This window comes from Cottoperca gobio, unplaced genomic scaffold (genome assembly GCF_900634415.1).
Source record: "Cottoperca gobio unplaced genomic scaffold, fCotGob3.1 fCotGob3_397arrow_ctg1, whole genome shotgun sequence".
Classification (NCBI taxonomy): Eukaryota; Metazoa; Chordata; class Actinopteri; order Perciformes; family Bovichtidae; genus Cottoperca; species Cottoperca gobio.
Window position 1 is genome coordinate 203,411 of NW_021166986.1, and position 25,351 is coordinate 228,761.

Sequence of the window (25,351 nt, forward strand, 5' to 3'; positions counted from 1 at the left end):
TCACCCGGTAAGTGGATCGCTTCTATTTACATTGTCACGGGTAGAAACGTGCCCTGCTGGGTATCTCTCTTATCCAGACTGCTCAGGGACCAACACAGGCCTGTATCAGTGCACATGTGTGCTGCCTGGTACACTGCCTTATGAGCACAATCCCATTTCCAGCTCAGTGCTTTATCACCTTGATGACCTGAAATGTATCGCGCTCCAATGAAAGCTGCTCCAGCATGAACAAACCCAATCCTTCGTCTCTCTAAAGGGTTCGTGCACCTCCTCTCCTGCAGACTGAATACAGTTGTGCAGCTGCAGTGTTGTTCCTTATTCCTGTTATTGTGTCAAGAAGATTGAGTATTGCAATGAGTCGTCTTTGGCTTTCTCTTGCGCCCATTGAGAGTAATGGACATGCCAATAGGACTGATGCTCCTACCCAAGCTGCAAACAACCCACAGGGGCAGATCCATCAAGATTTACCATTAGCACCATCACCAATACCTCTCTCACACACACACACACACACACACACACACACACACACACACACACACACACACACACACACACACACACACACACACTCCTCCCGCCCACTACCACTTGTGACCTGAGGGCTGACTGACTGGCGGAGAAATCATCAATTAGTAAGGATTTGTGAGGAGCTTCTTGGCAGCAATTTAATGGACCTTTGTTGGTGGTGTTGGGCCATCAGGTGCACTCAAGGCAACGCTCTTAAAGAGACATAAACAAAACCAAACAAAGCAACGAGGCTCATTTAGACGTTTATATTTAGTTTTATTTGTGATGTTTTCTGCATCAGCTGGTTACTGGCAATATGAACTGAGCAGTGAAGTAAAATTCCATTAAATCAGATTTTAATTACAAGATGAGTGTGGTCGTCCTCCAGCAAGTGACCCTTGAGTACTTGGTTTCTTCCAAGCATTCTCCTGCAGTTGTGCACGTAATGACCACCGGCTCTCGGTAGCCAAGGTGGAAGCAGCAGTGGCGTTAATGAAAACACTAAATAATGAAGCCTTTCGCCAGCTAAAAGCATTGTGTCTGTTAGAAAGATCTATTAATACGTATGGTGAGTTGAAGGTGTCATTTAAATATTCAGCAGTGACTTGACAAAACAAAGACGACTTCCTGTTGTTTTGTTTTATTTGTGTTCTGCACTTTCTCTATAAGTATGCAAATTACAACATGGAAGATAGCGATGCCTGCTGCCTGTCATAGCTGAGATTCTGTCACCATTAAATGTTAATGGGCTTAAAACCAGATGAGAATATGTTAAATATAATAGTAAATCTTTGCGATGTCTTGTCAGCTAAAGAGGAGATTACAGGGCTGCTGATGGAATAGGAGGCTCTGGCTTTTCTGCGATCTGAACAGCAAATATGCTTTGCATGCATGCTGCTTTTCTGCACTGCACACCGAGATGCAGATTTAAATATATATCGATTGGTTGAGGATTAGATGATAGATTCATGCTTGTATGATGCAGTATTTTCTAGTTCACACTAATTGTTAGATTAAAGCGACATAAATGTTTTAAATCGATGTAAATTAGGTCATGGTTAAGGGAAGTAAACTTAGTCTGTGAACAAAAACATGTGACTGCAATAGAAATGAGAACAATTTCTATTAGGGCATACTTTAAATATGGTTAGGAATACAAATGATGTTCAATTCTGCTCATCTTTAGTGTCTGAGATGATCAACAAGTCCTCAAACCTACACAGCTAAACAGGTAAGTGCCTCATAAAGAAACTCCACATCCTCATATGAACTCTGCATCACAAGCTCTGTGGTCAAGGTTAAATTATTTATTATATCTTATACGTCCTGTCGTTTCCTGAAGTGTTTCCTCTTTCTGTTTCGTACTGTGCAAAAGTGTGCAGACAGTTAGAGTATACTACACACACAGAATGGAGTAACATTTTAGAAAGTAGGACAGCTGTCTGGTGTCTCAAAGTTGTAATCTGTCATCCCTGCACGGATCCCTGGGTGCTCTTCCTCCTCCCCTTCTTCCTCATTATCCTCTCCTTCTTGCAGTGCTGCAGTGATGTCACCAATTGATTCATTTATCTATTTATCTCTTAAACAAGTTGCCTCGGTGCCTTATTGTTGTTGTCAGTGTTCAGTGTGGTCATTTCAGTGTGTCTCTTTAATGGTTTCCATGAGAACACAAAGGATTGTGAGGGTTGTTCCAAAAAAAAAAAAAAAGCAGAATTGTTAATCGTGTTTTGCAGAAGCAGTGAATCGTGGATACATGCAGAATAGTTAACACGCTATAATGTCAGAGTGAACAAATTACACTTTAATAATTTCTCTTTTGTTTTTTTGTGCCTGAACACGTTGTGGGATCCTAGAGGAATCATAGCTGGGAAGGGTTTTGATGCCAGACATTAATTCACAGCCACGTCCACCGTCACTGAGCAGGTGGAATTCATGTGTGTTTATTCTCACAAAATGTTAGTTTCCTTCCTGACGGACCAAAGAAAGGCTACGCTTCGTTGTGGTGGTAATGTCTTCTAATTAGGATGGAAAAGCACAACTTTCTTGCAGCGAGAATGGCACCTCACATAAATTTAGAATTTTCTTTGTTTTTCACAGGAAGGATGAAGTGATTACATTACAGCCTTTTGTGTCGCTGTCATTCTTCCAGCGTGGTGGCGTCTCCCTCATTGGTAAGCATTTCTCCATACAGCCTCTGCTTTGTCATGCCAGAAGATGGCTAAATTAAATTGACGTCTTTCTTCTGCTCTTATGTTAATATATTCAGAATGACTGCGGTGTTATGGTGCTCTCCTCCCGTCCCCATCCTCCTCATCGCTTCCCAATATATTCCTCCATCTGCAAAAGCAAATGAAACCAAAGGAGATCTGCTGTGTTCGTGGTGCCAAATACATTTCCAATGTGGATGAGGCTCACAGAGGGATTATGTCATGTTTGCCCAAAACAATCAAACCCAGGCCGTGGAGCTGCAGACTGAAGTGGTGCAGCACCGGTTATCATCATCATAACCTTGAAAGACCTTCACTGGCGAAGAGAAGAGAGTCAAGAGGGCCTCTGAGTCATCGCTGTGCAGATAGTGCCCCCTGTTGATCATCCTGGGGAAGAAAACAAGAGATGATATCAAAGCAGATGTGAATGGCTGTGCACACTAATGCCTGAGCACGATATGAGCCTATACTGTGACATGACAGTCACAGTATAGGTCCTATCAAATCTATTTGATATACAAGTAGATTTGAAGGCTTGAAGGCTTATTAGTATGGAGTTTAATTAAATATAGATGTATATATGTCTAGATAGATAAATAGATAGATGGATGGATGGATGGATAGATGGATGGATAGATAGATAGATAGATAGATAGATAGATAGATAGATAGATAGATAGATAGATAGTAGATAGATAGATAGATAGATAGATAGATAGATAGATTTTTTGTTTGCACACTACAGGAGTAAGCTGCATTAAAAGAAATAGGCAAAGAAAAGTTAAAGAGCAGCATAAAAAAATAACATGAACTATTTGCAAAATACACACTATAAAAAGTACATTATATGAATTATGTGAAAATATTAAATTACATACAAAATGATTAATATCACTGACCTCAAGTGAAACAAATAAACACATAAAGATATATAGACATATTAAGTTATATTTATTAAATAATGTTATTATTAATAATAACTAATACAATTATTATAATTATATAATGTACATTTCATACAATTTTATAAGCCTTTGTGTACGTCAGCTAGAAAAGATGTTCCTATTTAACTGTCACCATCACAAATTCAGAGGTAATCTTCCACCTTTTATTTTGAAGGTCCCTGACTCCGCACAGTACTTCCGTGTTTGCGTCTATCCTGCGTGTCTTGCTGCTCCTCCTGCAGACTCAAGTGTGTCTTGTGGCTTATATTCTGAGCTAAATAACCATGTCTCTGGAGGTGGAATCCGCAGAGTAAGTAGTCCAGTTAAATATTATTAAAATCCATAATAAATCGCCTGCAAATAACTTCGCGTTATAATATTTCCTGTCAATGAGGCCTCCCTCATCCGTGGCTGCAGTCCACTAGCGTTAGCGGCCTGAGCTAAGCTAAGCTAACAAGCTAACTAACAATCACACTCATAGTAGTTTTTCTCTTTTTTCTTTAGCGAAGTGGCAGTAATTTTATTCTGTAGTGTTGCTCTGTTATGTAAAGTATTGAATCGACCTTATTGTGTATTTGCAGTACTTCTGTAAGGAGTAACACAATTGAAAGATAGGGGAGTTAGGATAAGTTAGCATTAGCTAACGTTAGCTAACGTAACCCTGCCAGTTACCAGACATTCGTCTCTGACTCGGGAAAGTAAATAATTAAAATTTAAATGATTTAAAAGTTGATTGTTATTTATATCCCTATTGTTAAATTCTCCACTTGTAATTTGAATTGCTTCAACTGATTTGCATTTTTTTGTTTCCCCAAATGTCATCATCTGGTGTTCCCAGTGTGATCCGTCTGATCATGCAGTACCTGAAGGAGAACAACCTGCAGCGGACTCTGGTCACCCTGCAGGAGGAGACCACCGTGTCTCTGAACACCGTGGACAGCATAGAGAGCTTTGTGGCAGACATAAACAGCGGTCACTGGGACACTGTCCTGCAGGCCATCCAGTCCCTCAAGCTGCCAGATAAGACCCTGATAGACCTCTATGAGCAGGTACACTGTGGTATACACATGGTCTACTTTACATGTTGATATCCCTACAGACATTTTAAAACTATATTCTGATATCCTAAACTTAACACTTCTTGCTAATCGCTTCATAATCCAGATGTGTTTGTTGTTTTTGACCCTGCATTAGTTCTGTTACTGCTCATGTCTTTGGATCGGGTGAATCAAACCTAAAGTTGCGTGTCCTCTAAATGTTTTTGTTGTTCCCCGACCAGGTGGTGTTAGAGCTGATCGAGTTGAGAGAACTGGGTGCAGCCCGTTCCCTCCTCAGGCAGACTGACCCCATGATCATGCTGAAACAGACGCAGCCAGAGAGATACATCCACCTGGAGAATCTGCTGGCTCGCTCGTACTTCGATCCCAGAGAGGTGAGTCCAAACCAAACGTATAACCAGATGCATTCCCTGTTCCTCCAGCCAATCATTCGAGGATCATTTGGTCATTTTGCTTTGGCTTCAAAATACCAAAGACGTCTGGTTCTTCATCAGAGGCTTATGTTTTGTACCAATGTTTCAGGCAGATCGACAACTGCATTATTTAAGTACAGAATCAGAACTTTATTTACTGTAAGCTGCGGCGAACACTTTGTTCAGGAAACATGGGTCCATGTAATTAGGATTAGCCTAAAGAACAATAGAGAGACATATATTACAATACATCATATCTGCGTCTGCCGACAAAACTCATTGGTTAAATTCTAAATGTTGCATAAAAAGAACGGCGGACAGAGTTTCTGATGTTTGTGTTTCTTGATGATCAGGCGTACCCGGACGGCAGCAGTAAGGAGAAGCGTCGGGCGGCCATCGCCCAGGCTCTGGCAGGGGAGGTCAGCGTGGTGCCTCCCTCTCGTCTCATGGCTCTGCTGGGACAGGTAAGTGATCTAGAAGCCTGCAGGTGTGACGAGTGTCATTTGTAGCTTCTTCCTGACATATTTGCAACGTATCCGCCTCGTGATTAATATTCCCCAAACATAAACGTTTTGTGAAGTTCAGTTCTGATTTGGTCGACATTCTCCTCCTTCAGTCCCTGAAGTGGCAGCAGCATCAGGGCCTCCTGCCTCCTGGTATGACTATCGATCTGTTCAGGGGTAAAGCTGCCGTTAAAGATGTGGAGGAGGAGCGCTTCCCCACGCAGCTCAGCAGACACATCAAGGTACCCGCGCTGTCCCGACGTACGGCTGGTAGAAGGCACCGTGACCAGTTCACTGCTCCAATCTGTTCTGCTACGTTACATTCTGACCGCTGTTGTTTTTCTTCCCCGCACAGTTTGGACAGAAGTCTCACGTGGAGTGTTCCCGATTCTCCCCCGACGGTCAGTACCTGGTCACCGGCTCTGTGGACGGCTTCATCGAAGTCTGGAACTTCACCACCGGCAAAATCAGAAAGGTAACGAAAACAAAGGAACATAAACCAGATGTCACGCTTCATCATCGCATCATTTCAAAACGATCTCTGCCGGCTTGAAATCAGTGTGTGCATGGATTGTGTCCCACAGGATCTGAAGTACCAGGCTCAGGATAACTTCATGATGATGGACGATGCTGTGTTGTGTATGGGCTTCAGTCGAGACACAGAGATGTTGGCGACCGGAGCCCAGGATGGAAAGATTAAGGTATTCTATCGCAGGTTCTTCCTCTGGTGCTCGTGGGTTATAGTCCCGTCTCTTAAAGAACAACTTGTACCAAATATATACGACTACACGGAGCTGGTTCATAGTACGTCAAACAAACAAGGAAACAGTCGAGGGGGGGGGGACATTGAAATGAAATGTGTTGTACAAATATTATTAGTTTGAGTACCTGGAAATAAAGAAGTAAAACATTTGTGGTATAGAAAGACGACGCTAATTTAAAGGTAAATAAACCGTGTGTGTGTGTGTGTGTGTGTGTGTGTGTGTGTGTGTGTGTGTGTGTGCGCACAGGTGTGGAAGATCCAGAGTGGTCAGTGTCTGAGGAGGTTTGAGCGCGCCCACAGTAAAGGAGTAACGTGCGTGAGCTTCTGTAAAGACAGCAGTCAGCTCCTCAGCGCCTCCTTCGACCAGATAATCAGGTAAACTCCAAACACCTTCAGGCTTTCCTCCTCTTTCAACGATGCACCTGTCCTCCTCCTCCTCACTGAACATCTACCTGTCCTCCTCCTCCTCACTGAACATCTACCGGTCCTCCTCCTCCTCACTGAACATCTACCTGTCCTCCTCCTCCTCACTGAACATCTACCTGTCCTCCTACCTGTCCTCCTCCTCCTCACTGAGCATCTACCTGTCCTCCTCCTCCTCACTGAACATCTACCTGTCCTCCTACCTGTCCTCCTCCTCCTCACTGAACATCTACCTGTCCTCCTCCTCCTCACTGAACATCTACCTGTCCTCCTCCTCCTCACTGAGCATCTACCTGTCCTCCTCCTCACTGAACATCTACCTGTCCTCCTCCTCCTCACTGAACATCTACCGGTCCTCCTCCTCCTCCTCACTGAACATCTACCTGTCCTCCTCCTCCTCACTGAGCATCTACCTGTCCTCCTCCTCACTGAGCATCTACCTGTCCTCCTCCTCCTCACTGAGCATCTACCTGTCGTCCTCCTCCTCACTGAACATCTACCTGTCCTCCTCCTCCTCACTGAGCATCTACCTGTCCTCCTCCTTCTCCTCACTGAGCATCTACCTGTCCTCCTCCTCCTCACTGAGCATCTACCTGTCCTCCTCCTCACTGAGCATCTACCTGTCCTCCTCCTCACTGAGCATCTACCTGTCCTCCTCCTCACTGAGCATCTACCTGTCCTCCTCCTCCTCACTGAACATCTACCTGTCCTCCTCCTCCTCACTGAACATCTACCTGTCCTCCTCCTCCTCACTGAGCATCTACCTGTCCTTGTTTAGCATTAACTTCTTTTATTCTCTCTTTAGAATCCACGGACTGAAGTCGGGTAAAACTCTGAAGGAGTTCCGCGGCCACTCGTCCTTCGTGAACGAGGCGACCTTCACTCTAGACGGCCACAACGTCATCAGCGCTTCCTCGGACGGCACGGTCAAGGTGAGAGAAGCGAGACGTCTCCTCGTTACCTTTTCTCTTTATTGATATTATTGCTCCTGTGCACACGCGGCGTATCTGCGTCTGACGTGTGTGTGTGTGTGTGTGTGTGTGTGTGTGTCCTGTGTTCAGATGTGGAACATGAAGACCACCGAGTGCTCCAACACCTTCAAGCCTCTGGGCACGTCGGCCGGCACCGACATCACGGTCAACAACGTCATGCAGCTGCCCAAGAACCCCGAGCACTTTGTCGTGTGCAACCGCTCCAACACTGTGGTCATCATGAACATGCAGGGGCAGGTCAGTTCAAATCTGCACGCCGCTCATTACAGCGCTCGGAGTTGTTATTGGAAATGTTTGGATCACACACGTCTGAAACGATCCTCTGCAGCATCTACAATATATTAGTGTAGCCTCATCTGTATCTGCGACTCTGCAGAAGCACCAGCTTTAAACAGTTAGTACACGTGCAGGACGAGCCGCTCCACGTGTGTGTGTGTGTGTCTGTGTGTGTCTGTGTGTCTGTGTCTCAATGCCCCTGTGTGTCTCCGTGCAGATCGTGAGGAGCTTCAGCTCCGGTAAGAGGGAAGGTGGTGACTTTGTGTGCTGCACTCTGTCGCCCCGAGGCGAATGGATCTACTGCGTGGGGGAGGACTTTGTGCTCTACTGCTTCAGCACCGTCACCGGCAAGCTGGAGAGAACGCTGACGGTACGTTGCTGCTCTCGGGAGCACAGATGATCAAAGTGTACAGAAATATCTCAGCGCACTCGGATAGCAAGAAGGTTCTGACTGAAAGGTTCTGCTTGAGGTCTTGAAGTTCTTTTGTCTCGCTAATGTGACACTAATGTTGCTCTACTTCGTACATTAATAATAATTACCACCAGGAAAATGTTTTTGCTTTGATGCCCAGAAATGATCTCAGCGTAATTTTGTATGTTTGGGTATCTGGAGCAATAAACTATATTTCCTTCCTCTCTCCAGATCCACGAGAAGGACGTGATCGGCATCGCCCACCACCCCCACCAGAACCTCATCGGCACCTACAGCGAGGACGGTCTGCTGAAGCTCTGGAAGCCTTGATGTGTTGGAGTTCTCAGGCTGCTCTCTTCCTCTCTGGACGCTCGTCTTCCCTCTGGTTGTTTCTGTGTTTGTCTCTCGGATCACTGTGAACTCGAGGTTTTGAGATATACATGATGTCAATAACACCATAAGTTTGACATATTCAGCTGCATGTTTCAACGGGTTCTGGTGATTTCTTTAGTTTAGTTCAGCGGAGTGCACAGTTGGAGCCTTCTGAACCCTCAGAGCTTTACTTTCATGCCATCTCTGAAATCATCACTACAAATCCTCACAACGCATCTGAAGAACGTGCTGAAGGAATAAAGTGTCGTATTGTTGTGGCTCTGCTGTTCAACACTTGAGCTTTACAGACATCCAATAACTTTTGTTCAGAGGCTCTAGCTTCAGAGAGGGGGGGGGGTAAATACTAGACTCGGTTTTGTTTTGAAAATTCCACTTTTTTGTAAATACATTTTATTTGTTTTAGTTTTTTCCAAGAACATCTGGTTAAATAGAGTTTTGTCTTTTTTTAAATTCACTCATTGAATGGCATCACATTTCAAAATTCTTTTATATATATATTTTGAATTCTGACATCATTATTTAGTTCTTTCAACATGGAAAACTAAATAATACATTTTCTCCCACACACATCTGGAATGAGACTTAATGTTTCAAGGTTCTGTAACTTTCTGGATGTACAAATCTCCCGTTATTATATCTTGTCTGTGCCATTAAAGCTATTTAACCAGAACCGTGAAGAGCAGTGTGTTTACCTGGGGGTGTTGGACAACTTTAATATGGACTAAATGGTTTACACACAGTTTATTTGATCAGAAAATATGATTGTTTTTAAGGTTTCAGGAAACAAGGACCCCAAGTGTCACTTTGTAGTTATTACTAAACATCGTTTTAAGGGGACTTCAAACTTTAAAAACCCTGAATAACTACATTCCAGCCATGCATGCTGCCGCTGGGATAGGAAGAGGGCGAGGGGAAGGAGTTTGATCCCTGAATAAACTGTCTGGAGGATTGTTGGTGCAGCAGCTCTGTGGAGAAGTCAAGTCAGTCAGCGAGACCAATGGAAGGACGCCTTCAAAATAAAAGCATGGATTTGTGGTCAGATTTCACTCGTATGTTTAAGAGTTTGAAAGCATTACTGACTTTGCGTCTGCTGTATCTGTGTTTTCAAACTTGCTCTTGAAGACTGAACTTCTGATAATCTTAATAATTATATCAATTGATACATTTCAAACGTGGATGTGCGTTATGTTGGATACTCTGTCTTAAAGGATAAATGTTCCGTAAACCTTTTTGTTCCTTAAAATATAGCTGTAAGTAAGACAATTAAATGTTAAATTAGGAAATCTGAAGGTTGGTGAACCCCCCCTTGCCATATCCAACTTACATTAGAAGGGAAACATTGACTTGCACTCCTTGCATGTAGCTTTCTGTATTCTACTTTATGGGTAAAAGCAATTATTTATTAATCTACACAGTATTTGTTTTGTCAATGAAATATCAGAATCTAGTAAGAAATGTTATAATTTCCCAGAGCAGAAGATGGTATTCATCTAAGCGTGTGTCTTAATGTTAACTTAACTTTAAACTCTTCCGTCACTGCTGTATGACCCAAACACATACTGTACAACAGCTTTTATTTGTTCTGCGACTGGAAGTGGAGTTTGCATCGTGGCTGACTTGATGGTGCTGCAGAGCGGCAGGTCAGGGAGGCAGAATGAGTGTTCAGTGTCAGAGGGGATTCTGCAGGGAAGGGTTACGATGGCAGGAGTTCTGCACTTCATGCTGCTGTTCTCTCTGCATTGTGGATCAGTCACTTCAGCCAAACCTGCTGATGACACAACGACAGTGAGATCCACTGTGGATGCAGCTTTTCTTACAACTGAGAGTCACTTTCCTGCAGGGAAAACCAACGACACTGAGGTTCCAAGCACGGGATTCACAAGCAGTTACAGCAAGTCAACAGCTAAACCTCTCAAAAGCACCAAAAGTACTAAAGATGTGACTGAAGCAGCAGAGAGACCAGCGTCCAGGAAGGACACTAAAGAAGAAGAAGAAGAAGAAGGTCCTTTGGAACTGGGTGAGTGGATATTTTATATCCTGTCGTTTTATTTGTGTGGAGATCTGCAGAGTGACTGATAGTCAATAATGTTCTGAAGAATCTCTAAAGCATTCTTGCAGTATGATTATTTTGACTTTACACCCTGACTAATCGCTCGCTGGTTTTACGTCTGTGCTTTCCCCACAAACAGAAACAGGCCTGCTGCTAAAGTTAACACTTCAAGTGTGCAGTGATGTGTTACTATGCACACAAACAGAAGCTCCCTGAGAGAAAGGGTCATTCTGTTGTTAAGTTTGCATCTTTATAAAATGCATACACTAAACTCTGGGCTGGTGGGGGTTCAGGTCCCTCAGACCCAAACATGTCAAAGGCTACGAAGGTCCATGACCTGTTGGTTAAGGAGTCGCAGTTCAAATCCTTTTCTTTCAGGGTTCCTCAAAGCCTCCGCTTCTCCGAGTGTAAAGAGAGCTGTGTTAGCGCTGCATATCTGCGGTCAGGGAGTCAGTGTCCGAGGGTTGGGGGAGGATGTTCCACATTCTACCCTGTACGCACGGAGACTTTTAGCTGTGTGTTTTCTGCTGATGAAAACCAGATGCGCTGTGTGATGCCTCAGACCCAGTGGAGTGATGTTGTCCATGCAGGCAGTGAGAAGCTGCAGCCGCATGGCCTGACTGTAACTAGACAGAGAAGACATGTTCGAGGACGTGTGTATGTTTCCCACTGTGCATAAAATGGTTTGCATCTTTGTAGAAAGGAGATCCAGCAGGAGCGTAAAGGTGGCAAAGAAGCCCAACACGATCCTGAAGAAATCCAAACTCATCACCAAGAAGCCGAAGGTTGTTAAGAAAGTCAAACCTCATGTCAAACACCGTGTGAGCCAATCAGCGGCCACGGAGACCGTCCCACGTATGTATGGGGGTGAGCTGTATGCAGTATGTCCGTCAGACATGGGTCACATGTTAGTGCTTTCACTGTGTGGGGACAATTCAAGTGTCTTAATACTTTCTACACCACGTGTATTTAAAGCTCAGTGAGACACATTGAATTGTCTGTTGATGCAAACCCATCAAAGAAACCATGAAACTATTGTTAATTTAAGTTCAGAGACGTGGTTCATCCTGAGGCTGTGCACACTGTGTGTCACCTCTAACGCCGCTGTCATTGGTGAAACAGGTCAATTCAAGGATCGTTTGTGTTGCACAGTGACATCCACGTGTAACTCAGTCCATTTATGCTGCACAAGAAAAACACAAGAACTAATCCCACGCAGATAATCTTCTTGGTTCGCAGTAGGAAGGAGTTTCTCTTCATTCGCTGGCCTCTGCAGACATTGTCAATGTCTGCCGTCCTCTTCCTGTCTTTGACTTCCTCTCTGTCCAACGTGTCTTTTCTCTGTATTGCTTCTCTCCAGCCGGTCTCTGTCCACACACAAACCTAATGTCATGGGCTTCAAAGGTCACTTATTATAACCCTAAAACCTGACCTTGGAATACATTACACACACACACACACACACACACACACACACACACACACACACACACACACACACACACACACACACACGTAGTGTGGTTTGAGTTTTCCTCGAGTTCAGTTTCCAGAGAGCTGCAATTATTCTACCAGCTGTTTTATGTCTGCATGTACAAAGTCTTGTACATAACTATTGTGTGTGTGTGTGTGTGTGTGTGTGTGTGTGTGTGTGTGTGTGTGTGTGTGTGTGTGTGTTACTGAAATGTAGTGTCCGGTCACTTTGTCATGTATTGAAACCTTCAAGTGTTTGTTTCACTCCCAGCGCTGGTCATTCTGTGAGAGACGTTGTTTTAATGAAGGAGAGACGGCCAGCGTTAGCCAATGAGATGCACTGAGAGGTCACATACAACACACCCGGTTAACTTTACCTCCTGTACCTCCTGTACCTCCTTTACCTCTGTCCACATGGTAGGAAGTAACGTCTCAGTAATACTAAGCTGCCTCTCACTCTTCACTTTGCAACAAGTGGAGCCTTTAGAGTCAACACTCGAACACTCTGAACGTATTCCCTCTCCAGATACTCGGGGTTGTGCACCGCTTCACAATAAATGAGATGTTGTCGTCTCTCTGGCTTCAGATGTTTCAGAAGTGTACTCGCCGACCTTTTGAGTCACGCAGCTCCACAGAGATCCAGCTGGACCACAAGGCATCAGGGTGGAAAGGGTCTTTATAGGGAACGCCACCTACATTTAGCATTCGTTTACACTGCTGCTATACTTCGGCCTGAGACTTCTTAGCAGCCAGTAAAGCTTCCTGGCAGGAAGAGGCCGTGTGAACTGAGCTGAACCCAGAGACAATGAGAGTCTGTCAGAGGCTTTAATACGGCTGCAGAGGACACGGGACAGCTTTAAAGACATTTCACCCTCTCTGTTTCCTGCTCTCCTTCTTACATCTCTGTCAACTTGCTTCTTTGCCTTGATTTGTAATAATCCCTCATTTGATGGATCACACCCCTCACAGGTGTTCAGTTGAGATTTGGTATAATGGCCATATCATAATGTTCACACACATCGCACGTTCAGTGGAATTTATTCATCTTTCTCCTTTAATGTGTCATTTCTCTCTGCTTCGCTCCGCTGGTGTAGCATACTGTGATCCCTGTGCTTTATATAACATTAACATTACAAACACATTAACAGACAACGTTTGTTCTTCTGTTCTGCTTTTGAGAATTGCACTTGTGATTTCTGAGCTCTCACAAGGTCAAGTGTGTGTATATATATATATACATTCAGTTGTATATATGTACATGTGAGTGTGTGTGTGTGTGTGTGTGCAAACATGCATACGCTGTGTTATCAGAGTATACCGAGGAGCAAGGCTCTAAAACTTTAAACCTTAAAAACTATTTTCTTCATATCAGGAACCAAACATTCCTCATGAATACACATTACACTTTCTTCACTTGATGACTCGACTGAATGTCATGCTCAAACGGTTGATCTTTGAACACTGTGTGCAAACATTAAACTAACATTACCTCTGGAACACTTGTCATTGTATATCATTACTCAAACGATGACTGAATCCCTGTTGCCTGTCAGAATGTCCCCCCCTGGGTCTGGAGTCACTGAAGGTCAGAGACACCCAGCTGAGAGCGTCCTCCTACAAACGCAGAGGCCTGGGCGCTCACCGCGGCCGGCTCAACATCCAGGTAACAACAGCAAACCACAAGTGTAATCTATTACATGCCACCTACAGAGAAACAGTGTGTGTGTGTGTGTGTGTGTGTGTGTGTGTGTGTGTGTGTTGCAGTCTGGGATCGAGGACGGTGATATCTACGATGGAGGCTGGTGTGCTCAGCACAGAGACAAGACGCAGTGGCTGGAGGTGGACGCTCGGCGACTGACTCGCTTCACCGGCGTCATCCTGCAGGGTCGCAGCTCCATCTGGAGGTCAGTGCTGCAGGTCGGGGTTTATATAGAGTCAGAATGAACACTGGTAAATGTAGTTTTGTAGAGCAGAATATACATTTATGTTTCATGTTTCTCATTGTTAAACTCTCCCCTGTATAAATGGCTTTAATTACCATACTGTTGGTCTGATATGGATGTTAACGTCTTTATCAATCAAGTACAAAGCAATAACTCAAAACTCCTTTTTATTTCCTGTCACTGAATATTTTGGTTTAATTTAAAGACACATAAATACCAGACTTCCATATGTCTGTATATACATTTGTATTAGTCCTATCAAAAACAGATAAATGCATAATACTTTGTCCGTAGGTGTGCATGGGGGTCTTATTCTGGACCAGAGCTCCTGTATATCACATGTGAAATGATACGTACTAAATAACTTCTTGTGTTCACACACAGTTGGAACGTGGTGCACAGCTACAAGGTGCAGTTCAGTAACGACTCGCTGCTCTGGAAGCCGTGTTTGAACGGGAGCGAAGAGGCTGTGAGTGAATAAAATGTTCTTCTTCTACAACATGTAATTATTCTACAGGTAGAAAGATCGAATGAAAATGACTGAAAGCAAGAAAAACACATGAAAAGCACCATGACGTTCAGCCAGATCAATCATTTCATATACATATATATATATATATATATATATATATATATATATATTGTACATTTAAGAATTAGAGGATGGTTTGCACTATATTAAAGTATGTTATAACTTTAAGTAGATTTAAAAATTTTACAAAACTTTATTTAGCAGAAAGAAAACAACACAACACAATATATGAGAGCTGAAAACAACAAAAGTGTAGCGTATACATATAAATAAAATAAAATAAGGAATTAAAATAAAATAAAACAGGGCGATGAGGAAGTAAAATAAATTACTAATAATAATAATAATAATAATAGTAATAATAATAATAATAATAGTAATAATATAGTAATAATAATAATAGTAATAATAATAATAGTAATAATAATAATAATAATAATAATAATAATAATAATAATAATAATAATAATAATAATAATAATAGTAATAGTAATAATAATAATCCTAGTCTAAATAAAAACAGATTACCAATTCATTTGATTTAATTTATGTTGGTAAGAGAATTAATAAAAAAAGGGTAAAAAAACAAAGTTTATTTTTATTTAGAGACACGTTGCGGTTCATCAGTCGTCATGGTTACAATAATAACGACTCGGTTGCCACGTGGAATGAATGTTTATCTTTGAAAATCGAAACACTTGAACGTTTGGTGATCGGTTTGAAACGGGACGCAAACGGCGGATTTACTGCAAACAACTCAACAACAGTTTCATCGACCCACCCCAGCGCGACCGTGTCCCCTCACGGACTGTGTGACCGGAGATTGATCCTCACGTGATGGAGGGCGGCGGAGAAATGAAGACAAATGTGAGCCGAAGCACCGGCACCGACTCACCGTCGGCCCGCTGTGACGACCGGGCGGCGGCGTTTCGATATGTGTCGGAGAGGATTCAGAGAGACGGGACGGAGGAGGAGGAGCAGGAGGAAGATCTCTGCTTCGACATCCTCTCCACCTTCATCAACAGCCTGGGGGACCAGCAGTGGGAGAGCATCCGGGAGAGGTCGAGAGAACCGGTGAGTAACTTTAATCTGCTGCACTTAAAACACCTGTCAGAGTCATTTCAGTTAGCTAACAAGTAGTCCCTTGGGGGGCCACAACTGAAACACCTATTGTATTACATTGCATTGTTAAGATGCAAAACTGTACTCGGATCCCATGTTCCCTTAATTGAAATGCATTTAAAGCTATTTTCTTTTACTCTACAAACTCAACCTTATGGCGGGCCAGGCCCTGCTTTAGTTGCATGTTGTTATTGTTTGAACTGAACACTAACTTCAACATATATTTGCATTTAAACCAACACGTCTAAACTGCAGACATTCCTTTTCTCTCTCAGCATCGTGCAACATGTGATTCAACAGAAGTAGAGCTGAATGTGCAGTCATAAAAAGTTTATAATATGATAAACTTAAAACTGCTCTTCCATAACCTCATTATACACACATCCCATGTTGAATTTACGGCTTTAATTTGCCTTGATTTGCTTTATTATTGCACTGTTTTAGAAAGTTGATATGCTAAACCCAAGGCTTTTCAAATGTTATTCTGTTTTATCTCTTAAATAATTCTCCTTAATTTGAAAAGTACAGTTTCTGCTAAACCCAGACGAGTGTTGGAATACAGAAGCTGCAATACAGTCGATATTAATCTGTGCTTTTCCCTTCCAGCTGACGCAGGCTCACCTGGCTCAGGTGTCCAGGAGGATCGTCAGGGTGGTGTCCGAGCTCGTCCTCCAGGTGCTGGTCCCGGCCCTGATGTCCCGTCTGCGGGCCCAAGACACCTCAGAGTCTTCATCCAGCAAATCCAGCAAAGACAGCGGGTAGGAAGGTCCACCTCTCGCATTAGCTTTGACAGCCAGATATTCCTTTTAAATTCCTTTTAAATGTATAATAGAATCATTAGCAATATAGAAGCGATTACAAATATAAAGCGAGGAATCCAGCAGGAGTGTTTGTAAATGAGGTGGTGGCTGATGCTGCAGGGAAACAATGTGAGCATATGAGTCTTCCTATAGAGAATAGGGCTGAAATAAATGGTTGATTCATTGATTTTATTGATAAGAAAAAATATATATTCATTGTTCATTTATTTGACAAAAAGTGAACTTTATTTCCTGATTTATTTTATACAATTAATCAAATAATGAAACGATTGATGTGACTCTATTTTTACTTTGCCTGGAGCACTGGCTCTGATTGAACTAAACAACAACCGTTTGTTTGCAGATCCTCCGCTGTGAAGGGGAGACCCTACATTAAAGAAAGCTCTGGCTCCCAGTCGTCAGACAGGTGCATGCTGGGAAAAGTAGTGCAGCCAGAGCGTCTGTATGCGCTCGCTGCCCTGAAATGTGCGGCAGAAGTCCAGTCTTCCTCCACGAACTCCTCAGGCTCCAGGGCCAGGGCCCTCGCTAAGGTGGCGTCGTGGCACGACATCGAACGTTTTCTGGATGCAGCAACAGGGGAGGTGATGACAGTTATCATTAAAAGCTTCTCCTGTCAAGAGAGGACAGCAGGAGCCAAGAGGACGGACAGCGCTGCTTACAAAATCCTGAAAGATGTGGCCATCAAGATGAGATTCTCAGAGAGACAGACACCAGACGAGTTTGATCAGGAGAGTTTGCACGAGTATCACTGCTGCTGCTTGGGGTACCTCGGCAAGAAACTTCAGAACTGCACCAGCAAAGTAAAAGGCTCCTTGACAAAGAGCCAAAAGGTTGACATGAAGGCTAAGCCTGAAGACAGAAACACCACTTATCCGATGTCTGTGTCCTCTGAGGAGGTCGCCATCGACCTTTCATGCAGCAAGTTTCGAGAAAACAGCCTGAATGCACTGAAGGAATTCCTCAGGACGTCACTGCTCATGTTTCCCTTGGACTGCATCGAGGGAAAGGACAGCTACGTGGACTCCGTGGACTCTGTGGACTCTGTGGCCTCAAAGATGCACGACATTGTAGTAAACAGTGTAACTAAACTGTGCCAGCCACAGCCAAGACAATTCTCGTGGCAGCAGTCTGAAAACACCATCGTGTCTGAGGAGAAAGTAGCCTCCTCGGCATTGATGCTAAAATTCAACTTGCAAGTGATTCTGCAGAATTTTCTCACCTCCCACAAAGAGGCTTCGGACAAGCTGAAGGAGGTGGTAAAGGAGGAGGCAAGGAGGTCGTTGTCTGAACTTCTGTCCAGCAGGAGTGACGAGAGTGCTGAGGACACCCTGAAGGGCAGTGTGCACTCCACACCGACCACTTCCTGTGAGTCCAGTATCAAGAGCATGACAAAGGTGGTGCAGTCTTTCCTGGAGGAAGCAGAGCAGTCATTGAAAGAAGACAGCTCCAAGAGTAGTGAAGCAGTGACCGGCTTTGAAGAGCTGATCAGCCAGGACAAGCTGTTCACCTTCTCCAAGGTACTGGCCGACAAGCTCGCTGGCATGTTTCAGGAACAAACACAGAGTGCGCCCAGGTCTCTGGATCCCAACAGAAAGGGCTGGTCCGATTCAGAACTCAACAAGCCGACGAGAGGTCCTGTTGGCATCATCATGCCCTCTGACCAGGTGTACGTCTTCGTTGAGGAAACTGTGAAGCACCTGCTGACATCGCTCATCTTCCCTCCGCCATCCTGGGGAATGGGTCACATGATCCAAGTCCAAAGCGACGCTTCAGCTGCCGCCAACTGGGCGGAGTCTGTCGAGAAGTACGAGGCCGTCATCGGTTTCTACAGCGAGCTGATGGCCGACCAGGTGATGGGAACCCTCAGCAGGACTTCTGCTTCCTCCAGGGTCCGGCAGGAAGTCACCGGACCTCAGAAAAAGAAGATCCATTTCTTCCAGGAACTTCCAAGCAAGATCAGGAGGAACTGGAATACACTGACCCACAAGGAGGACTAAGAAGTGCAGCTGTCGACAGAGAAGAACCCTAACCCCCACACCCTCCTCCCAACTCCTTCCACCCTTCCTCCTCACCCACGGCACTTCCAGCTGGCGCTGTTTCATCTGAGACTGGACATCATAAAAGAAATAAAAAAATGAAAAATAATATTTTCAATGACAATCTTTTCTTTCAAATCACTAACACAAGGCGACCAAAATATTGATTTGAAGAGTTCAAAGAAAAAGACTGATTGTAATAACGCAGCCTGTCTGCAGCAGCAGGGCTGCACGGTTTGGTTAAACTCATGAAGCTCTTTGGCTTCAGGATGCCAAAACCGGTTTGGAAACTCTGCAGCTGTGGTGAGGTTTGTTTATGCGCCGCAGCCACAGCTGACCGTGAAGTGTCAATCATGCAAAGACTTTTTTCCATGGTGCATCAGACTAAAGCGGACCGGAGCTAGCTAAGCATTAAATACTCATGATTAAAACATCCAATGAAAGTAAACACACTAATAAAGAAAACCAAGTTGATTGCTCTGGATGTAAAGGAATTCTGTATACTTTACTTTAACAATTTAGATGTGTCGATAAAGACTTGCGAGTATGGACATTTTTGGTTTAGATACCTTGAAAGTGCTTGAAAAAGCTTTTAAAAAGCTGCGTATGGAGTACAGTTCTCGGGGCTTTGAAGATCAAGCAGACTGTGGTTGGACAGGAGGACGGATGAGATCATGAGATACGTCCCCGGCTGGACTTCAGCATAGTGATTTCATGTTTTGTATCTTAACTTCTCCGTCAGAGTCTCCTTCCTGCTTCTTGTGCTGCAGGTATTTGAAGGAAACCAGGACCTGGACACTCCTGTCCTCGCCCTTTTCAACACTTCCACCGTGGCCCGTTACATCCGGATCAACCCACAGACCTGGTACGAGAACGGGACGCAGGGCGACGTCTGCCTGAGAGCCGAGGTGTTGGGCTGCACACTCCCAGGTACAGGAGGCCAACTGCTGGAAACAATGATTTTATTGATCTTACTTTTACACTGTTTGGTCACTGTAACACACACACCTGTGACATTATCACAGATCCCAATAACATCTATGCGTGGCAGACAGAGCCAACAGAGTCTACAGACAAACTGGACTTCAGACACCACAACTACAAGGAGATGAGAAAGGTAACTCACAGTATGAGGTATATATGATGAGTTTCATAATGTAAAGATAGTTATTTCACCTTTCCCAATTCATTTTAGCAGAATGAGTTGATATTCAGATCACCTGTCGCCTCCTAATTAAGAATGGAGAGCAGCTTGGTGCATTACCCTCTCGGCCAATCAGAGTGTGAGGACGCCCTTTCTTTAGGGCTTCAGAGAGATGAAGATCTGCACACGGGTCATTCTGATCCTTCATCCACTTCCTGCAGACCTCCCTGCAGCAGTGTCAGACAGACACGCTGGTCTTTAGAGACGTATCTGCGGTCTTTACTTTGTGCTAACGATAACCCTCAAGCTTTGTAGCCCCTTCATACACATTTCATTACTGTCGAAGAAGCATTTTATTATAATTGAAGAGGCTTTCTTCCATTAGTATTAAGGATGAATTATCTTTATTGTGAAGGCATTCAAGAGATTTGTGTCTCCAAGTAAATATTTTTAATTTGTATGTAGTTGGGAACTGGTTGTCTTTGTCTGCACATAAAAAAGAGAAGATAAAACTCCAGTCCCATGTTGACACACCAGCTTTTGTTTTTGTGCGGTCTAGGAAGCTCCCACAGTGTGTGTGTGTGTGTGTGTGTGTGTGTGTGTGTGTGTGTGTGTGTGTGGTCTCAGTCTGACCTGAAAACAAATACTATAGGAGGCTTCAGTCCTTCATGGCAGCGTCCTCACCGTGCACCGTCAGCCCACAGAAATAAACGCGGACCCACATTCAGCATTCACAGCTTAGACGGGTCACACAGAAGTGCACGTTTTTTAGAGAAACTGAGACACGCCACCCACAATAATTTCATTTACATCTTGTCAGTTACCTCTTTCACTGCAGGTGGCTACGGCAATCAACGCAGGTCATTTTAAAATGTCTGAAAACGTTTCCCCGTTGTGGGACTAATAAAGAACTTCTGATTCTGGTGATTACTCGGGAGAATAAATCATTTCCTTGTACAACAAAAAGCTTTTTTTTAAAGCATCAATACTCAAGTATAAATGTAAGTCACATTCTGACTGAACGTTGTTGTTGTTGTTGTTTCGCAGTTGATGAAGTCGGTGAACGAGGCGTGTCCTGACATCACTCGTATCTACAGCATCGGGAAAAGTCACTCTGGTCTGAAGCTCTACGTCATGGAGATCTCTGACAACCCTGGGAAACACGAGCTTGGTGAGACACACGTGAAGCTTTCCAAATCTACCACACTTGTTCTAAAAGGAACATCTCATTCAAGGTTTATCATATCTGAAATGCTGCCACACTGCTTCTGCTCCAATAAGAGGAATCGTTTATTCTAATGAGGCACAGATCTTCAGCCATCACACGGTAATCTAAAGGGTCAGAAGGTACTTCTGCAATGGCGTCCTGTGTCCTGTGTCCCAACCATAGACTGATCCCGACCCTGCACAACCACACAGTCCAGCTCTGTGTGAAGCAGAAACGTACACAGACCACAGTTCCCCTTCGTTTGCTCTGAGGTGGACAAATGTTTTCTTTGGCCTCCCCAGCTCTGCCCACACGGCAGCAGAGTGAAGAGCTGTTCCCGCCAAAACACAGGGCAGTGAAGGCAGCACAGAGGAGCAGGAGAGTGAAACGCATGAAGAAATACAGAAACCATCAAAACGTCCGTGCACTTTCTGTTTTGTGTCTTTTAATGTCAAGACTGCAGATTATTATTCCACTCTGCTCAGTCTGTGGCCTCAAAGGGTTTTTCCCAGAGACCAGTGTTGGTCTGGTGCGGTCTTACGGTCCACGTGTTGGAACGACCTCATGCTCCTGAGTTTTCAGTATTTTCTGTCATCGGCCATCTCCGTGGTTACAGTTGGAAGATGCAAACAGGCTTCAAATAATCACGGTTACGTAACTTTTCTGAATATTGTTCTGTCTTTGTTCTGTTCCCATTGATGCTGCTGTCTTGTCCCTGAGACTTGTTTAGTATCTCAATATGTCGAATTAGAGATTAGATAGATTAAAAAAACACAAGAATCACAAAAGAAAATGGCCGACTTCTGTTTGCTGCTTCGGATAACTCTGGAAAGACTTAACACTTACATTTAATGGAGATATTCCCCTTCCTCAGATACGAGGAGCAGCGCTGAACATAAGTGATTAACTATCGCTGTGATTTTGCAGTCAGAAGTCAGAAGTTGCACAACACACTGTATCTGTACAAAATGTTTCCTAAAGACTTCTACTTACATCAAACAGTCTGAAGAAAAGGTTTGTGCCACAACACACTCAAACTGGCTCACCCGAAACATGGATTCAAGACCCTCAGTAGTGTTTCCAGCTCCAGTTTGTGAAGTAAAGCCATCTCCATACAAATATGTGTGAGCTCTGTCTTCATAAGCAGTGTGAGGAGGACGTGTGAGATTTCAGAGCTGCCTGTCAGTGCACGCAGACCAAAGAGGAAACAGAGCAAAGTCTGGGCTCCGTGAAAGAGGGCGATAAAGGAGGTGTTTTGAAAACAGTGTAGGAGTCTTAAAGTGTTTGAGGATGACGTAGCACACTGCTTCCTCAAACATATGCTTGATTTGCCCGTTTAAGTCTTGCTCTGTGGTGACTTTGATTGTAGATAGATGTTTTTTAGTCTGTATTAAATAATGTTGACTTCAGTAAACATAATAGAAGCATTAAACATGTCAAATGAAATATATATCAGAACATGTGCTCTTAACTCCTGTGTGTGTGTGTGTGTGTGTGTGTGTGTGTGTGTGTGTGTGTGTGTGTGTGTGTGTGTGTGTGTGTGTGTGTGTGTGTGTGTGTGTGTGTGTGTGTGTGTGTTTTGGCGCCTCCTGCAGGAGAACCAGAGTTCCGATACGTTGCAGGGATGCATGGGAACGAAGTGCTGGGCCGAGAGATTCTGCTAAATCTCATGCAGTACATGTGCCAAGAGTACAAGCGGGGCGACCAGCGCATCGTCCACCTGGTCAAAGAGACTCGCATCCACCTTCTGCCCTCCATGAACCCTGACGGATACGAGATGGCCTTTAAAAAGGTGCCTGGAAATGCATTCAGTCCGAGATTCTGCGGTGGTCTCAATGACGGCTCCAGAGTTTAAGAGCAAAGGCTTCATCTCACCTTCTGTACCCCGCAGGGATCAGAATTGGCAGGTTGGGCCTGGGGTCGTTACAGCTACGAAGGTATCGACATGAACCACAATTTCGCCGACCTCAACTCAGAGATGTGGAACGCCATCGAGCTGGAGACGGACAAGTCCAAACTCATCAACCACTACTTCCCCATCCCTGAGATGTACACCTCCGAGCAAGCCTTTGTGAGTGTTACATGCACACATCATCCATCGCGCTCATGTCTTCCTCCTGTTTCTGCTCTCATGTTGACATTTAGGGTGACGGATTATTGTCATTGTCTTGTGTCTTGTACAACATGTGTGTAAACTGAGTCCATCCTCTGACTGAATGTCCAACATCAGGTGGCGTCAGAGACCCGAGCCGTCATCAACTGGATGCAGAACATCCCGTTTGTTCTCAGTGCCAACCTCCACGGTGGAGAGCTGGTGGTCACCTACCCGTACGACATGACCCGGGACTGGGCCCCTCGCGAGCACACGCCTACTGCTGATGAGAGCTTCTTCCGCTGGTTGGCCACAGTGTACGCCAGCACCAATCAGGTTCCCCCCCCCCCTTCCTCCTGTCACTTTCCTGCTCTCATTTTTAAAACGCTATCTTCAGGAAACACCAACATGTTCCTGCTTCTCATATATAACCAGGTGATGTCCAACCCAGACCGGCGGCCCTGCCACAACAAGGACTTCCGAAGATACAACAACATCATCAATGGAGCCGACTGGCACACCGTACCAGGAAGTAAGGATGTGTTTTTCAAAGTAAACTTGTTTGATTCAAAGCTGAAATCATTATACGATGATTATATTTGTGTGTATGGTAGAGTTTGGGTTGCTGTCCATAGTGAGGGGAGATTTGGGTCTGCAGGTGACCATCTGAGAAGTTGAACCCTGACCCCAGAAGAGACTCCATGTGGTTTCTCTCTCCTTGCAGGTATGAATGATTTCAGCTACCTGCACACTAACTGCTTCGCAGTGACCGTGGAGTTGTCCTGTGATAAGTTTCCTCACGTCAGTGAGCTCCCCATGGAGTGGCAGAACAACAGAGAGTCTCTGCTGGTCTTCATGGAGCAGGTCGGCTGCTTTGTTCTGCTCACATCTTTTCATATTCACTTCCTCTACATCGATCTTTAGATAAATCTGTAATCTCTGTGTTAAAGGTCCACCGCGGACTAAAGGGTGTGGTGCGAGACAAAGACACAGCGGCCGGTATACCAGACGCCGTCATTAAAGTCGATGACATTGATCATCATATTCGATCAGGTACAATCTCACATCAGATTATATACACGTCAAGAAAACTGTATGTATAACTAATATATGAAGCTTCTGTTAAAGGCATTTTGTATTTTGTACATTACTCGATCCAACATAAACACTTTGTTGTTCATCAGCTCACGCTGCAGGAGCTTCTCCTTAAATCTGCTGACACACAAGGAAACATTTGATCACACACTTCCTGTGACCTGAGAAATGTCGTGTAATAAGTTAAACAAAGTAACATCACATCCTGTCTGTTACTTCAGAGCCCTCTTAATGACCTCCGCCTCTCCTCTTCCAGTTTCTGATGGAGACTACTGGCGGCTGCTGAATCCCGGTGAGTACCGGGTGACAGCCAGCGCAGAGGGCTACTTCCCCTCCTCGCGCACCTGCCAGGTCATGTACGACCACTTCCCCACAATCTGCGACTTCCGCCTCACCAAGATGCCCCAACAGAGACTCAAAGACATTTTGGCAAAGGGAGGGAAACTCCCCAAGGACCTGCAGCTCCGGCTGCGACAGCTCCGCCTGCGTAAGCTCCGCGTCACGACCAAGGCCATCAACCAGAGGCGCGCTGCCGCCGCCGCCAAACGGGCGAAGAGGATGTGATGGTGATGGAAGATGATGTAGAACAAAGCTGGACTTGGTTCAGTTCACTCTGGGCTCAGAGACTGTACATCTTCACTGTTATTATTTTACACCCGAGAGATTCTGTTGCATGTTCTGCTGGAGCAGCAGCGCACACGAGGGAACGTCTACACCTGCGTTGTGGGGGCGGATCTGGATCCGGACTGAAGGACTCTGAGGGTAAAACACTTGTGATCCAGTGAGGGCGACACTCATCATCAGTTCATATGTATTGTGTGCAGAGCCAGAACACAGAAGTCCGTCTTAGTACCTGCATGATTGTGCACCTTCACTCAACCTGTTACTGAAATCAACATTAAACTGTAATGTGAATACCTGAACGAGATGTCATGTCGTTAC

General features: G+C 44.4%; 3 protein-coding genes and 1 long non-coding RNA gene across 6 annotated transcripts; all 4 read left to right on the forward strand.

Annotated features, from left to right (window-relative positions):
* The first annotated feature begins 2,420 nt into the window (after positions 1–2,420).
* LOC115005914 (uncharacterized) lies at positions 2,421–2,876 on the forward strand. Its single transcript, XR_003832000.1, has 3 exons — positions 2,421–2,515; positions 2,608–2,681; positions 2,777–2,876. It is a non-coding gene; the product is annotated as an uncharacterized LOC115005914 (long non-coding RNA).
* Positions 2,877–3,836: 960 nt separating this feature from the next.
* smu1a (SMU1 DNA replication regulator and spliceosomal factor a) lies at positions 3,837–9,571 on the forward strand. Its single transcript, XM_029427885.1, has 12 exons — positions 3,837–3,971; positions 4,500–4,710; positions 4,941–5,093; positions 5,486–5,596; positions 5,749–5,877; positions 5,991–6,110; positions 6,220–6,336; positions 6,646–6,773; positions 7,627–7,753; positions 7,883–8,050; positions 8,307–8,459; positions 8,733–9,571. Exons 1-12 carry the CDS (start codon positions 3,946–3,948, stop codon positions 8,829–8,831), a joined length of 1,542 nt encoding a protein of 513 aa, XP_029283745.1. The 5' UTR covers positions 3,837–3,945; the 3' UTR covers positions 8,832–9,571.
* Positions 9,572–10,524: 953 nt separating this feature from the next.
* On the forward strand, positions 10,525–25,332 carry LOC115005910 (probable carboxypeptidase X1). 3 transcript variants are annotated; one of them, XM_029427880.1, is made up of 15 exons: positions 10,525–10,911; positions 11,644–11,811; positions 13,971–14,080; positions 14,182–14,321; positions 14,745–14,829; positions 19,642–19,801; positions 19,897–19,988; positions 21,063–21,186; positions 22,818–23,014; positions 23,114–23,293; positions 23,453–23,650; positions 23,750–23,846; positions 24,039–24,178; positions 24,265–24,367; positions 24,666–25,332. In XM_029427880.1, the coding sequence occupies exons 1-15, from the start codon at positions 10,593–10,595 to the stop codon at positions 24,971–24,973; spliced, it is 2,421 nt and encodes an 806-aa protein (XP_029283740.1). In that variant the 5' UTR covers positions 10,525–10,592; the 3' UTR covers positions 24,974–25,332. The 3 variants fall into 3 exon arrangements, with proteins under 3 accessions (XP_029283740.1, XP_029283741.1, XP_029283742.1); XM_029427881.1 differs by having other exon boundaries at positions 10,527–10,911; positions 11,644–11,799; XM_029427882.1 differs by lacking the exon at positions 11,644–11,811 and having other exon boundaries at positions 10,536–10,911.
* Positions 15,395–19,714, forward strand: LOC115005911 (uncharacterized). The gene is made up of 3 exons (XM_029427883.1): positions 15,395–15,966; positions 16,621–16,772; positions 17,179–19,714. Exons 1-3 carry the CDS (start codon positions 15,730–15,732, stop codon positions 18,830–18,832), a joined length of 2,043 nt encoding a protein of 680 aa, XP_029283743.1. The 5' UTR covers positions 15,395–15,729; the 3' UTR covers positions 18,833–19,714.
* Positions 25,333–25,351: the final 19 nt, after the last annotated feature.